The 15,231-nt window shown below is 34.6% G+C and overlaps 1 protein-coding gene across 1 annotated transcript in view; it reads left to right on the forward strand.

Moving 5' to 3' along the window:
* CAPZA2 (capping actin protein of muscle Z-line subunit alpha 2) overlaps positions 1 to 14,837 on the forward strand; it is a 58,205-nt gene extending 43,368 nt beyond the window's left edge. Inside the window, exons 5-10 of the mRNA XM_014838344.3 lie at positions 2,013 to 2,219; positions 3,823 to 3,902; positions 7,565 to 7,643; positions 9,801 to 9,872; positions 13,045 to 13,107; positions 13,804 to 14,837. Coding sequence (XP_014693830.1) covers positions 2,013 to 2,219; positions 3,823 to 3,902; positions 7,565 to 7,643; positions 9,801 to 9,872; positions 13,045 to 13,107; positions 13,804 to 13,944 — 642 coding nt within the window. The 3' untranslated portion in view covers positions 13,945 to 14,837. The remainder of the gene's footprint in view (positions 1 to 2,012; positions 2,220 to 3,822; positions 3,903 to 7,564; positions 7,644 to 9,800; positions 9,873 to 13,044; positions 13,108 to 13,803) is intronic.
* The last annotated feature ends 394 nt before the right edge of the window (positions 14,838 to 15,231 follow it).

Below are 15,231 nucleotides of genomic sequence, written 5' to 3' on the forward strand. Positions count from 1 at the left end.
TTGAATGAAAAGATACCTTAAACAAGGGACTCTCATAAATTAATAAGAAAAAAAAAAACCCAGATGAAAAATATTAAAGGGCATTTGTTCATAGAAGAGTAAATGGACCACAAACGTGAAAAGATATTTAGATCTGTCAGTAGAGAAATATAATTAAAGTAATGAGATCTATTTTATACCCATCAGACTGAAAAAAGAGCTATGTGCCTACTGATGGTAGTAATGTGAAGGGAAGCCTATCTCATATATTGTTTATAGAAATGTGGATTGTCACAGCCATTTTTTGGAAAGCACTCTAATTATGTGTTAAAAATTAAAATTAAAAAATATGTAGGCCCTTTACCTAACATCCCCACTGCTGGGAATCTGTCAAAGAGAAATAGAAGCATCCAATGGAAATATAAACATGAGTATGTTAAAATATATGTACAATAGTACTTAATTCAACATTTTTAATATGCCCATCCCTCCCCTCAAAAGAAAACAGCATGGAGGGCCTGGCCCCGTGGCCGAGTGGTTGAGCTCGCGCGCTCCCCTGCAGGTGGCCAAGTGTTTCATTGGTTCAAATCCTGGGCGCGGACATGGCACTGCTCATCAAACCACACTGAGGCAGCGTCCCACATGCCACAACTAGAAGGACCCACAACCAAGAATATACAACTATGTACCAGGGGGCTTTGGGGAGAAAAAGGAAAAAAATTTTAAAATCTTTAAAAAAAAAAAGAAAGCCTGGAAATAAAGAGAGAGTCCATCAATAGCAGAATGGCAGTATAAATTAGGTTATGTCCACATTATGGGATATTGTGCAACCAGTAAAAAGAATTGTGAGGGGCCGACCCAGTGGCACAACAGTTAAGTGCACACGTTCCGCTTCAGCGGCCCGCGGTTCGCTGGTTCGGATCCTGGGTATGGACATGGCACCACTTGGCAAGCCATGCTGTGGTAGGCGTCCTACATAGAAAGTAGAGGAAGATGAGCATGGAAGTTAGCTTAGGGCCAGTTTTCCTCAGCAAAAAGAGGAGGATTGGCAGCAGTTAGCTAAGGGCTAATCTTCCTCAAAAAAAAACAATCTAAAAAAGAATTGTGAGAGTTATACCAGTTGACCTTGAAGGATTGCCATAAGGTATTGTTGAAAAAAGCCAGATGCAGAAAAATGTGTGTGCCTGTGCATTTTGGTTCCAGTCGTGTAAAACAGTGACTGAAAAAACCCTGTATGTGTGTATGTATATGTAGATGTGTATATATTTATCTGTGTAGGATAATATGACTCAAAACAATTCAGAGGGATACATCCTGTGTTTGCATGATTTACATCAGAGGGCTGGGGAAGTCCTGACATAGGTAAGCAGTCAAAAGATTGGGAGAGTTGCTAGAGAAGGAAACAGAGGGAAATTTTAAAAATAAAGCACAAATGTTAAATTTACACATGTATAATTTAAATGTACATAAATGAATAGTATTTTTAAAAATTTAGAAGTCAATTGAAAACAACTGTCCGTGATTAGCTTATAAAACCAAGAAGCAGGCTCTTTATAGCAGATGAGATTGTGGGCCCAGGAGCAATGTAGGACACACTGAAGAGGATTCTCACTGGACTGAAACCTTTCTTGTAACCATCCTCATTGAAGGTTGTTACCAGTTCCTTAGTGTTGAGGAACTGAAGACTGATAGTACAAATAGTAAATTGTTCATAGTTCCCCAAAAATAATACAAAACAAAACAAACTACAGTAGCATATTAGAAGATGCCGTTTTTTCACCTGATAGCTGGAAACTGTATTAGGAGAAAATAAGATCCACTTATCTAAACTGGATGAGAGTAGCCTTCATTGTCTTTATAGCCTACTCATTTGAAGTATTATAGTTGTGCCATATGGTTAAACCAGTTACTTGGGGTAGAGTTACTCTGTGGTTTTAAGGAAATGGCTTAAGTCAATGTATATTAATATATATCAGTACTTAAATGCTATTTTAAATACTTTTTCTTTCCCAAAATTCATTGCATCATTGAAGGTATTGATAACAGAACATGGTGACTTGGGAAATGGAAAGTTTTTGGATCCAAAAAACAGAATCTGTTTCAAATTTGATCACTTAAGAAAGGAAGCAACTGATCCAAGACCGTATGAAGCAGAAAATGCAGTTGAATCATGGAGAACTTCAGTAGAAACTGCTTTGCGAGCTTACGTAAAAGAACATTATCCGAATGGGGTCTGCACTGTAAGTCTCAATGTGGACATTTTTTTCTTTTGTTTTATGTAAATATGACAGTGTTTTTATGATCTCCTGAAATTTATAGTAACTTATAGAACTGACACTTTATAACTTGGCATTCTTTATTTTCTTGAAGTAAATACTTCTAAGAATGTTTACTACTTTTTTTCAGGAAACTCTAAATAGTAGATGTATTATGCTATATATATATATATATATATATATATATATATGATGTGGAAAAATGTTTGTACCTTGAATTAAAGTAGGAATTCTCATACATTGATTAGAGGCGCATGCTATGATGAGACTGTTTAATCTTATGTTCATGCCTCATCTCAGTAAGTTTAGATCAAACTTCTTTTCATTAAGTTACAAGATCTTAGAGGAAATAAAATTATTTAGAAGTGGAATCATATCCTCGTGTGTCTTATAATCAAATTTCTTATGTTGTTAAATGTGGTTCTTTCATAGATTTAACCTATTTTTATGTTTTCAGGGTGAAATATGGTAGAAAACAGGAGTGCTTTTTTTTTCTTTTCATAAAATTCTTTCTACTCCAATAGGCCTTTTAATCCCCCACAGTGTGTGCTTCTGTGATCTTCTCCATAGCCAAAGTGATCTTTTGAAATGCAAATCAGATCAAAATCCCCTGCTTGAAATCCTTCAGAGATTTCCCTTTGCACTTAGAGTCCAGGCTTCTGAACATGGCTTTCAAGGCCCTGTGGACCTGGCCTTTGCCTACCTCTCCAACCTAAGGTGGCCATTCATCCTGGTTTATACCTGCTGTCCCAATAATTATTAATATTACCAATAGCACCCCATTTCACTCTCAGAAGTTTCCTAGTTAGGACAACAATTCATATGCTCCCCTTAAGTATCTGGCTCTTAATACTTATTTGAGAAATATAGCAACATAACCTAGAATACTTTACAAGGTCTTTGAATTATGACCTTATTGATTAGGATTACTTTGGAGGAGTAACTCAAGAATTTGGTGGTTAGGTCGAGTTAGAGAGTCCTCGTTTGTTTCTGGGGGATTGAAAGTCACAAATTATTTATCACTTTTAAAGCAGTGGGTAAGAGGTGAAATAATATTATCATACCATCACATGCGTTCTCCTAATGACCTTTCTCAGTTATAAGTAAATAGCATTCTCACCTCTACCCTAGTACTTTTTAAAATGACTAGAGAAATGGCAACCCCTAAGATTGTGGCATAAACAGAGATAATCACAATATAGGTCCAATTTTTATTTGCATGAAAACAGCCAGGTTGATATCTATATATTTAAAATAAATTATCGACACATTTTATGATTCTTGTGTTTGGAATGAAAAGTATGGTGTATCTAGGATGTTTATGAATATTTTAGAGTACAAATAGTTTTACTCAATAAATTGTGCTTTATTAATTGTGAGCTCTTTTTTGCTCCACCTTAGAGCCTGTGATTAGGTGTATATACTTGAGTACTTGTTGAGCTCTTTATTGGAATTCTTTAAATGTTTTTGCCAAAGTGCTATACAAACTTTCAGTATTTTATAGATGTTTAAAGTTGGTTATTCTGTGGCCTTAAATTCACTTTTGTGTTTGTGTTTTGCCAATAAGGTATATGGTAAAAAAATAGATGGACAGCAAACCATTATTGCATGCATAGAAAGCCATCAGTTCCAAGCAAAAAACTTCTGGTAAGTTAAAATTTTGTGTATTGGGGCATTTTGACATTGTTTATGTTCTTTGTAGTTCTTGCTTTATTGATTGGACGTATACCTTGTTTGTGTGTGATTGGTTAAGAGCAATCTAAACATAATATAGAACCTCACCTTTTGATGTAAGAAAGGTATCTGGTCCATATCAGCCTAATCATTTAAAGGTAGCAGTAAATCCACTGACAAGCAGTGAAGAGCGTGGGAGAGTGTCAAGTGTTTTTAGAGACTAGCAAGCAGCATCATAAGGGAACATGTGTGCCTGTGAGCAGACCAGTTGGCAGGCCCATATGTTCGTTCTGAGAAGGGCTTGTTCCTGAGTGAGACTTAGATGGGGGAGGAGGACTGAGGTAATTGTGAAGTGAGGAATGATGCTTTACTGTATATGAACTTTGGGGGCTCTGAACTAGATGTTTTCATGTGGATTGCCTTGTGCTTGGTTGGCCAACGTGAGGCGGTAGTGACAGGTTTTATACAGCGAGGCAAATTACAATCATGCCTTATAATTTTGTGTATAAATCATTTGATTATTCCTTGAAGAAATCCAGCCACCCAAAGCATTGACTTGCTCTATTAATCTTGGACCTTTGACAAGTTGTTGGGCCTTTTTATTCTTAGACAAGACTGTTTTCTGAGATAGCTCTTGTTATAAAATTCTGAGGCTGTTTGAAGACTTTGTAAGTTCAGAATTGAATGAAATCTTTATCCCTGTTTTTTTGTTTATGCATGCTAAGGTTATCAGAGTAAGTGTGGTCATAATTTAAGTATATTTATCTTTGACTTGTTAGCCAAGTTGGTTGGTGGTGCTATTGAGGGTAAAGTAACAAGTATCAGTAATTCTTATAGACTAGTTTGGTCTGTGGCCCAAGGTTGCTGCACTACTTAACCATCTCAGAAATAAATGCAAAGTTAACCAAGAACGTTTGCAGGAATGCAGATCCATTATCACTGAAGGAAAATCAATTTCATGTGTAAACATATGGCTTAATGACAAGCTACAGTTTCCTAGAGATTCTGGAGTACAAAGTTACTTTTATAGACTTAATGTAAATGTAGTTTCTCCACTTTAGGCTTAAAAACTTGTTGCATTAATCTGCCGGTATCCTAAAGAAATAAATCTTCACAAAATCACAATTAATTTATACGATTTGTGCCAGGATATGTATAATAAAATCAATCTTGTTGAGATTGAAGTGCAGGAAAATTCTTGTTACTGTTTTACTTTAAAATGTGTTGAAGAGGGGCTGGCCCCATGGCCGAATGATTCAAGTTCCATGTGCTCTGCTTCGGTGGCCAAGGGACGCAGGTTCAGATCCTGGGCACGGACATATTCCACTCACCAGCCATGCTGTGGAGCCACCCCACATCCAAAAAGTAGAGGAAGGTTGGCACAGATGTTAGGTCAGGGCTAATCCTCAAGCCAACAAAAAAAAAAAAGAGGAAGATTGGCAACAGATGTTAGCTCAGTACAAATCTTCCTCACCAAAAAAAGCAAACCAGAACATAAAAATTTGTATTGGAGATGTTAGTGTAAATTTACTAATTAGTTTCCAAAATACAATTTATTTGAGCTTTACCGTATGTAAAATGAAGATGATATCTGCCCTTGATTTTTCTGTTCTCACTATTTTGCTTTACATATGTGAATATTTTTTTCTAAACTACCACTATGAACGTTATATCATTAAAGTTGAAAATGACTTCCAGATTTTTGGAAAAGATAAATTTTATATGACGTTCCAAAGTGCTAAGCATCACATATCACAATAATCTTGATAAAATATAAATATTTTGGTACAAAGAAATGTACTTCAGGTTACCTGAAATACAGATAGAATAAAAATCAGAAGATACTAGTCATGGACATTTCTTAGATTTCACTAGAGCCGTTCTCTTCTTGGTCTGTACTATTTCCCTAACGTCTAGAAGTTGAATAAACACACGTTTGTTTTTGGTTTTTTTTTTTTTTTTTCAAGGAAGATTAGCCCTGAACTAACATCTGCCCATCCTCCTCTTTTTTCTGAGGAAGACTGGCCCTGAGCTAACATCCATGCCCATCTTCCTCTACTTTCTATGTGGCACGCCTACCACAGCATGGCTTGCCACAGGGTGCCATGTCTGCACCCAGGATCCGAACCAGCGAACCCCAGACTGCCAAAGTGGAACATGTGCACTTAACTGCTGCGCCACTGGGCCGGCCCAGAAACACACATTTGTAATTACAGCATTAATAGAAGAGAAGGGAAGAATGTAATTAAAGGCTAGGATGTCTTGACTGTTTACTCCATTGATGAAAGGGTACTATCTACTCAGCATCATTCACTGTTACTATACAGTAATGCCTTTGGAAGGATCTTTTGAAATAGTTCTCAGATTGGTACCATTACTTCATTTGGAATTTATTTTTTCTTTTCACAATCACTGGTGATATATACTTATTGTCATAACACATTAGAAATGTATATGCTTAGAACTCACTGGTGCTTGATGCTAATACATAAATAAAATAAATAACTTCTTTTACAGTCATGAAATAAAAATGAATAGACCTAGGTTCTTTTTCCAATGGATAATTTTGAATGAGTCACTCAAAATCAAGACATGTTATAAAATTCTCTTATTTTGTAGAACCATATATATTGTTCTAATTATAGTACTTTTCAAATGTTGTGTTAACTTTAGGTTTGAGAGTACTTATTCTTCTACACATTTTCATGATTGTGTAGACGGTAAGAGTATTGAAAGGAACCCAGGAGGAATTTTATAGAAAAGCTAGTATAGTGATCCATTAGCCCCGTGACTATTTTAGAAATATATACTGTTCAAAAAAAACTGAACAGGTATAAATTTGCATATCACAATATGTCTTTAGCATGCAAAGAGCAAATAGAGGTCAAAGAAAAGGAGTTGCTATGAAAAGGCTGTCAGTCAAAAATAGGATAAAATTCATTATCTGGGAGACAAAAATGAATAACATACCTGTTGCTTGTTTGTAATGTCACAGTTTCCGACCATGAATACATGTTAATTTGTATCCCAAAGATCATTTGGGAAGTGGGAGAAGGATGTGCCTTTTATGTGGAAACTTTAAACCTAAAATTGGAAAAGGAAAAAAAAATCTGACACTTATAACTCTTTATAGCCTTTCTCTTTCCAGATATCAAAACCTCCTTAAGACTGTTGCATTACTGTCCATTCTTTTAAAATTATTTGATACTTTGTATCATTCACTGGATGTTAAATTGCATTGACTGTATTTGTGAAAGCCCCTGATAATCTGAACATTTATTCAGTTTATTCTTAATTAAAGCATAGGTGAGTCTTTTGAGGAAGTAGCTTAAAATTTTTCTCCAAAAGTAGCTTATATGATTTAGCTTTGAACTGTATTTTAAGCTCTAGCTTTAGAATTCTGAAGTTGCATCCATTATATAGGGCCTTTCTTATCAGTAGGGTGAAGTCAAATGTAGCTCATAACTGAGCTTAACCTTTTAATTCTTTTGAATATTTCACTGATTAAACAATGAATGTCCAGCATCCAACCCCCACACTCTCTCGTATTGTAGCGTTAAATTTAAATCTGGAACTTAAAATTTATTTAAATTATTTTCCCTACCTTATTTACAGCTGCTGTTTTTATTTTTAAGGAATGGTCGTTGGAGGTCAGAGTGGAAGTTTACAATCACTCCTTCAACCACTCAGGTGGTTGGCATCTTGAAAATTCAGGTATGAAATAAAAAGAATTTGTTTACTGATCTCTGGATGATTCTGAACACAGAAATATTTACATTTTTTAAATGGTTAACTTTACGTTTTCATAGAACACAACCATTTCTTTTCCAGACCTTTGTTTTGAGGTAATGGGAAAAACAAATAGTGCTGATGCCATCTTTTAAATAACTTTGCAGTTCATTCCCTAATCATCACAAATTTGCAAGGATAGCTGACAGATTCTAAAAATACAGCTAAAATTAGATACTACCATTTGGTCTGCTCTTTATACAATTTGTTCATCCAAGTATCCTCTGAGTCTGAGTTGTACTGTTCTGTTTTCTGAATTGAGTGGAGTTGGATGAAGTATATTAATATATGTGAGCACAGATGTATAAATATATATATTTATTATATGTGTATATTAATATATGTACATATTACATATATCTTTTAAGTATCTTCTGTACTCATATTTGGCTTCTTATATGAAACCTGCTAGAGTGGAATTCTTTGACTCTTAGTGTAAGCTCAAATGTTTATAGGGAAGAACATTTGATAACTAAGACCAGGTATTTGAATATAAATATTACTAAATAAGTCAAAGGAAAATACTCACTAATCTTTTTCTGTCATGGTTTGTTTATTTATTTGATACATTTGTTGATCAGTTATCATGAAAGGTATTGCACTGTATAAGGTATATAAGGTGTAACGGCTATAAAGGAATAAAGATGAATCAGATGCTGCTGCTTTGTCATCTGACTCTAATATACATTTCTAGTCTTAGATCCTATTACTTTTATGTCTTGGTGTGACTGTCCCCTATGGGCTAGAGAATAGAGGTTCAGAGCATGGGTTTTGAAACCAGACTGCCTGAGTTTGAATCCCAGCTCTGCCAGTTATTAATTGTATGACATCAGGAAGTCATTTAAGCTTTTTTTGGTTTGTTTTCTCATCAGCTAAAAACAGCATCGGCTAAAGAAAACAACAACAATTAATAGCTCATATGATTGAAGATTAGTTAATGTGAGCATAATGGTTAGAACGTAGCTTGACAGAAGTGCTTAATGAATGGTAGCCATTATTGTTGATATTATTCTTTCCTTCAGTTAGGCCTCAGTAGCTCTCACCTGGATAATTTCAAAAATGGTGCCATTGTTGAACCAAAGCTTGTTGAGAGCCTGGATTGTCTGGTTCACAATTCTATCTTCAGCACTTAGCCTGATGCCTAGTATATAATTATTACTTTATTTTGTTGGATTGCTTGACTTTTTGCCATCCTCAGATCCATTTTTCACATTGCTATCAAGAAAGATGATTTTTTAAAATTTAAATCCACTTATGTTACTTGTCTACTTAAGACCATTTTAGTGGCACGCTCTCACCTACTAGATAGTCGGACATGTTTGCATGGCATACAAGGCCCAAAGTTGACTTCTCCCCTACCTGTGTGTTTCTCCAGCCCCCTCTTCCTCTCTCCAACCCCACACACTTTCCAACCATAAGTCCCTCTAAGGCTTCCTAAAGTGTGCTCTTCTCTAAGCTCAATTGCTTTGTCTTTCCTGGTTTAGTCATTGTCATACTCGTTTTGCTAAACCCAAGGGCAGTGTTGCCTCCTCTCTGAAGTCCTTTTTTGAGTCTCAGAGAGAGTCTGGAGTATTGCTAATGTACTTTGTACACACCTCTCACTGTGTTGTGTTGAAATATGAGGTTTAGGGACTGTCTTTTTAAAAGCTATATGTCCCTAGAACCTTCTGTAGTAGCAGGCATGAGTAGAATGACTCAGTGTTTATTGAACAAATTCATGTGTTTGAATTTGAGGAACTAAATGGTTGGTGGAAATACACAAAAGAGGAGCAGAGTTTGTGGGGGAATATTGTGAGCTTGATTTTGGAAATCTTGAGTTTAGGTACCAGTAGAATATCTAAGAGGTAAAAAAAAAAATGTTCAGCAGTCAGGTCAATGGAGGGCTTGCCTGAGTAATTGCAGGAACTGTTAGTCTCCTCACTGGACTCGGGGCAGGAGGAGTCTTCCTGGAGCTTGAAAGGTCAGCTCCATAGAGAAGTCTAGGTTAGAGCTAAATTTGGTAGTCATCAGCACTGATGTGAGTATTGGAGCCTTGAGGATATTGATGACTCCTGTAATGTGGTTTCTGTAATTTTCTTATAGGTTCATTATTATGAAGATGGTAATGTTCAGCTAGTGAGTCATAAAGATATACAAGATTCCCTAACGGTGTCTGTAAGTAATTAATTTCAAAATAAAATGTAAACAACCTAATACTTCTAGAAAACCAGAACAGTTTTGGAATTAGCATTTTAAGTAATACTTCTGCTTCAGATTAAAGTGTTTTCAAATAGATTAAAGATGGTAAGTAATTGGAAATCAGTACCTAACATTTTTTTTAGCAGCATTTATTGAGATATAACTCACCTAGCATTCAATTCGCCCATTTAAAGTGTGAAATTCAATGCATTTTAGTATTTTAACAGGATTGTACAACAGTCACCACAAACTAATTTAAAACATTTCATCCTCCAAAAACCCCGTGCCTGTTAGCAGTCACTTTCCATTCCCTGCCGACAGACCTTCCCCCAAACCCCTCTCAGTTTAGGCAACCCCGAATCTACTTCCTGACTCTGGATTTGTCTGTCCTGGACATTTTATACAAATGGAATCCTACAATGTGTAGTCTTTTGTGACTAGCTTTTTTCACTTAGAGTAATGTTGTCAAGGCTTATCCATGTTGGAACACTTATCAGTACTTCATTCCTTTTTATTACCAAATAATTCATATACCACATTTTATTTATCCATTTATCATTTGATAGACATTTGTGTTTTCTGTTTTTTGCTCCTATGAACCTTCGTATACTATTTTTTGTGTAGACATATATTTTCATTTCTGTTTGGTATATACGTGGCAGTGGAATCCTGGGTCATGTAGTAGTTCTGAGTTTAACCTTTTGAAGAACTGCCAGACTGATTCCAAAGTGGCTGGACCATTTTACATTCCCATCAGGCGTATATGAGGGTTCCAGTTTGTCTACATCCTCACCAAAACTTGTCTGTTTTTTTTTATTATAGCTCTTCTAGTCGGTATGGAGTGGTACCTCATTGTGGTTTCTATTTGCATTTTCCTGATGGATAATGATATTGGGCCTCTTTTTTTTGGTATTTATTGGTCATTTGTATATCTTCTTTGGGAAAATGTCTTTTCAGCTCTTTTGTCTATTTCTTAATTGGTTATTTGTGTTTTTATTGTTGAGTTGCAGTTGTTGCTTATATGTTCTGGATACAAGTCCTGTATCAGATATATGACTTGGAAATGTTTTCTCCCATTCTCTGTGTCTTTTCGCTTTCTTGGTAGTACCATTTGCAGAACAAAAGTGGTTTTTTTAGTTTTGATGTAGTCCAATTTATTTTTTCTTCTGTTACTTGTGCTGTTGGTATATTAGTAGAAACCACTGCCTAACCCAAGGTCATGAAGATTTACTCCAGTGTTGTCTTCTAAGAATTTTATAGTTTTAGCTATTAAATTTAGGTCTATGATCCTGTACTTAACTTTTAAACTCTATTGTATTTTTTTCCCCCTCTGTCTATTTGGATTATGATTTAATGAAGTTTTTCTGAAGTTCAGCTTTGAAATTCAGGAAACTTTGAACTTGGTTTTATTTCCCTGTAAAGTTCTTTCAAATATTCTTTTCATTGCACATGCAACTATTTCTTTGGAGTATTTTTGCCCCGAGGATATTAATAATTTAACAGTGACATTTTCCCATAAACATTTGTGTTGGATACCTAAAAGTACCAGTATATTATATACATCAACTGCTAATATACAAAATTAGCTAACCTACAAATATTAAAGAAAAGTTAATTTTTAATTTAAGAAAGCATTTGACTTATTAAGAAACATGTGTGAATGTGTTAGGCCAGATACTACCTGAGAAGAGAAGAAAGCTGTTTGTTTTTTAAATTTTTCATTAGCGCTTAGGTGATTTCTGCTTTTTTGCTAAGTGGTACTCTTCTTGCAAAATTTGCGTAAAAGAAACCTTCTGGTTTTTCATGAGACATTGTATTTAGTATAGTTCTATATCATGAGCATGCATGTAATATTATTTGCGTAACAGGGTACTTGGTCTGTCTTCTTTGGGGAGTTTGACACTGAGCAAAGATTCTTCCTAAGAGAGATTTACCTACAAAATTATAGACTGGAGTTGTGAGAGATGGTCATGGTAATTAAATTTGAATGTGCCATTTTGTGCTGAGCTTTTTAGGAATGCATTTTTCACTTTATCTTACAGGGTTTTTATTGTTGTTTTATTGTTTTTGGACAGAGAAAAAATGCACCCATTATAGAAATTTATACATGTGTAAATATATATAAGTTATATGTATAAGGTAAGGTATTAGAGAATTTTGGTGATCTGGTGGTTAAGATTCTGTGCTCTCACCACAGCCTGGGTTCGTTTCCTGGTCAGGGAGCATACCACCCGTCTGTCGTTTGTCATACTTTGGCATCTGTGTGTTGCTGTGATGCTGAAAGCTATGCCACCGGTATTTCAGATATCAGCAGGGTCACCCATGGTGGACAGGCTTCAACAGAGCTTCTAGACGAGACAGACTAGGAAGGACCTAGCCACTCACTTCTGAAAAAACTGGCTGTGAAAACCCTACAAGTGTAGCAGAGCCTTGTCTCATACAGCACTGAAAGGTGAAAGGGTGGTGCAAAAATACAGGGCACGGTTCTGCTGTGCTGCGTCCAGGGTTGCTAGGAGCTGGAATCAACTTAATGGCACTAACAGCAAATTACAGAAATTGACGTAAACACTGTTTTATTAAAAAGTTTAGGTTTTCATTAACTGTACTATTAGGAAAGAAGCAAAGAAATCAATATATTGGAATGTTAAGATTTTTCCAGAAAATATTTAAACACTACAGTAAATTCAGCTTAAACTTTAAAATGTTTTTCCTAATTGGTACTCTTTCTTTAATGTATCGTTATGGTGATAAATATTGTTCAGTAAATATTTAACAATATTTAGATACAATCATTAATTAGAAATCTATGACTAACTTCTTATCTGTAAGGATTATCTACTGGAATGTGTGTTGTGTTACAATTGAATTTTTCATCAGTGTGTACTATTAGGATTTCACTTTCCTTAACCAGTGAAACACTTAGACCAGGCTCATTCTGTAGACTTTTAAAATATTTTTGCCTAGTTCCCCTTGGATTTAGAATAATTGATCTTACAGTATTTCCTGTTTGTCATAATTTCCAACTGTTTTATTTATTAAATTATAACAAATCATTAACCATACATACATTGACATACCTATTTAAAAATAATAGTGGTGTAGTTTTAAATTACTACTTTATTTACTTTTGGTTTTGTTCTTCCTTCAGAATGAGGTGCAAACAGCAAAAGAATTTATAAAGATTGTAGAAGCTGCAGAAAATGAATACCAGGTATGATTTTCAAAAATATTATATAATCTATATTTACTTAAAAATAATGGCACTGAAATCTTAATGCAGTCATAAGCCTGAATTTTTTCATTGTTTCACTATGATAAAATATAGTCTTTTGTCTGTGTTTTTAATTCCAGGGCAAAGTTGTGAAAATGTAGCAAAATTTTAGTTTTAGCCAACTGTAATTTCTGAGTATTGGTCAAAATATGCAAAGATTTTAAATGGTTATTTTGTTTCTGATTGGAAACTTTAATTTAGGAGATGTTTCCCAAAGCATTTGGATGATATATTATCTGCTCAGATTGTATTTCATTTTGTACTCTACTTTTTACATTATTTATCAGCTTCTAAACTATACCCTTGAATATAAGCATTTCATTTGTGGATTGGACACGTTTCCACTCCTTGCAAATAGGAATTTATACGATTGTTCTGAGTGAAATTAAAATAGATCCCGAATGAGGACGTACAAATATTAAATCTGATTTACAATTTCATTTCATTAATTGTTCAAAATGATTATAAGCCTTTTCTTTTAGCTGCTTTTAAACAGCTTTTAAAATAGGCTTTTGTTTGACTTTTTGAAAGCATTGAAACAGGATGCTTAAAATGTTTTTCCTAAAACATCTATGTGTTTTACAAGTTGTTCTGTTCCTTTTATGTCTTTAAACTTATAACTACTGTTTTTTATAGACTGCCATCAGTGAGAATTATCAGACAATGTCGGACACTACTTTCAAAGCCTTACGTCGACAGTTGCCAGTTACACGCACTAAGATTGATTGGAACAAGATCCTTAGCTACAAGATTGGCAAAGAGATGCAGAATGCATAAGATGAACATTGCATGACCGGATCATTTTAGTGTCTTTGCGTTTTAAAAAATAATCATTGCAAAAGTATTCAGAACTGTCAAGCTACCCAGTCAGATGGGCTGTTGCCGTTTAAAAAAAAAAAATCACTGTAATTAATTAGTTTGGTTAGAGCACAAAGCTTAGCTAATCAAACCATTATTTTTCATTTCTTTTGTTCAAAGAGGATTGAAAATCAGTTTAGTTTAAATGTCTTCTACTTTCTGTTATTCCTTTCTTTCTTACAATGAAGAGATGATTCCTCTAGTTTAACGTTAATAGCGTTAAAAGTTTTTGAAGCGTTTCAAAAATATTTTACTTATCATAACCCTAAAGTTGTTTTTTGGTTTATGAAGTGGGTAACTTTTGATATTCGCCCAGTTCTTTTTAATGGGGTCAATAATGGACATTCTAGTTTAAGGTGGTTGATGGATTTAGCCATATATGCTGCTAAAGAAATTGTCTACCTTTCCCCCCTCACCTCCTCCATTTATGTAATTGAGATTAGAGGGAGAGCATTTTCTATATGAATTGTGTTTAAACCTTTCAAGAAGGTTATTTAGCTAGCTTAGTGTTTAACTAAACTTTTTTTAAACAAGGCCAAGGTCTAATGCTGTTTTGAGATTCTGAAATTAAATGAAAATACTTATTTCAGAAATGCATTTAATGCTTTTTTTCTTGTGACAGTTACGCAAATTAGCTTGAATTCCGTATGTCCCTGAGTTATTTTTATCATAAAGCCACAAATGTATTATAACAAGGCAAATTGTAATATATATAATCCTGAACTCATGACCATGTCTCAGTTTATTTTTTTTTCTTGGATTGAAAAGTACTGAAATTCAATGTGATATTAAAATGAAAAATTTCCTATTTATTTGAGTAGAAAATCACTTACCAGTGAGTCATATACTATTTTAAAATACTTTCTTTGGATATTGTGATTCTTAACTAGTTGTACATTAGAAAAGCTGGGAGTACATATGGTGTGCAGTTACAGTCTAAATTTTTCCATCTGCCTGTGCATCGTAAGCATGTTTGTAATATTTTAAAAAAGACATTTACTGATGCTACAGGAATTTCAAGCCTGTGGTGAATGTTAGTATTTACTGTAGGGAGTGGGGTGGATTTATGGTTTCATTCAATCGAGTATTGCTTATTATACTCCAGTGGAATCCTTTCCTCACAGACTCCTGCAGATGTCTGGGCCTGGAAATGTTTTTTTAAAAACACCACTTTTATTATGTACAATAAAATATTTCATTAGCTTG

Source organism: Equus asinus, chromosome 1, assembly GCF_041296235.1.
Source record: "Equus asinus isolate D_3611 breed Donkey chromosome 1, EquAss-T2T_v2, whole genome shotgun sequence".
In the NCBI taxonomy this organism is placed as follows: Eukaryota; Metazoa; Chordata; class Mammalia; order Perissodactyla; family Equidae; genus Equus; species Equus asinus.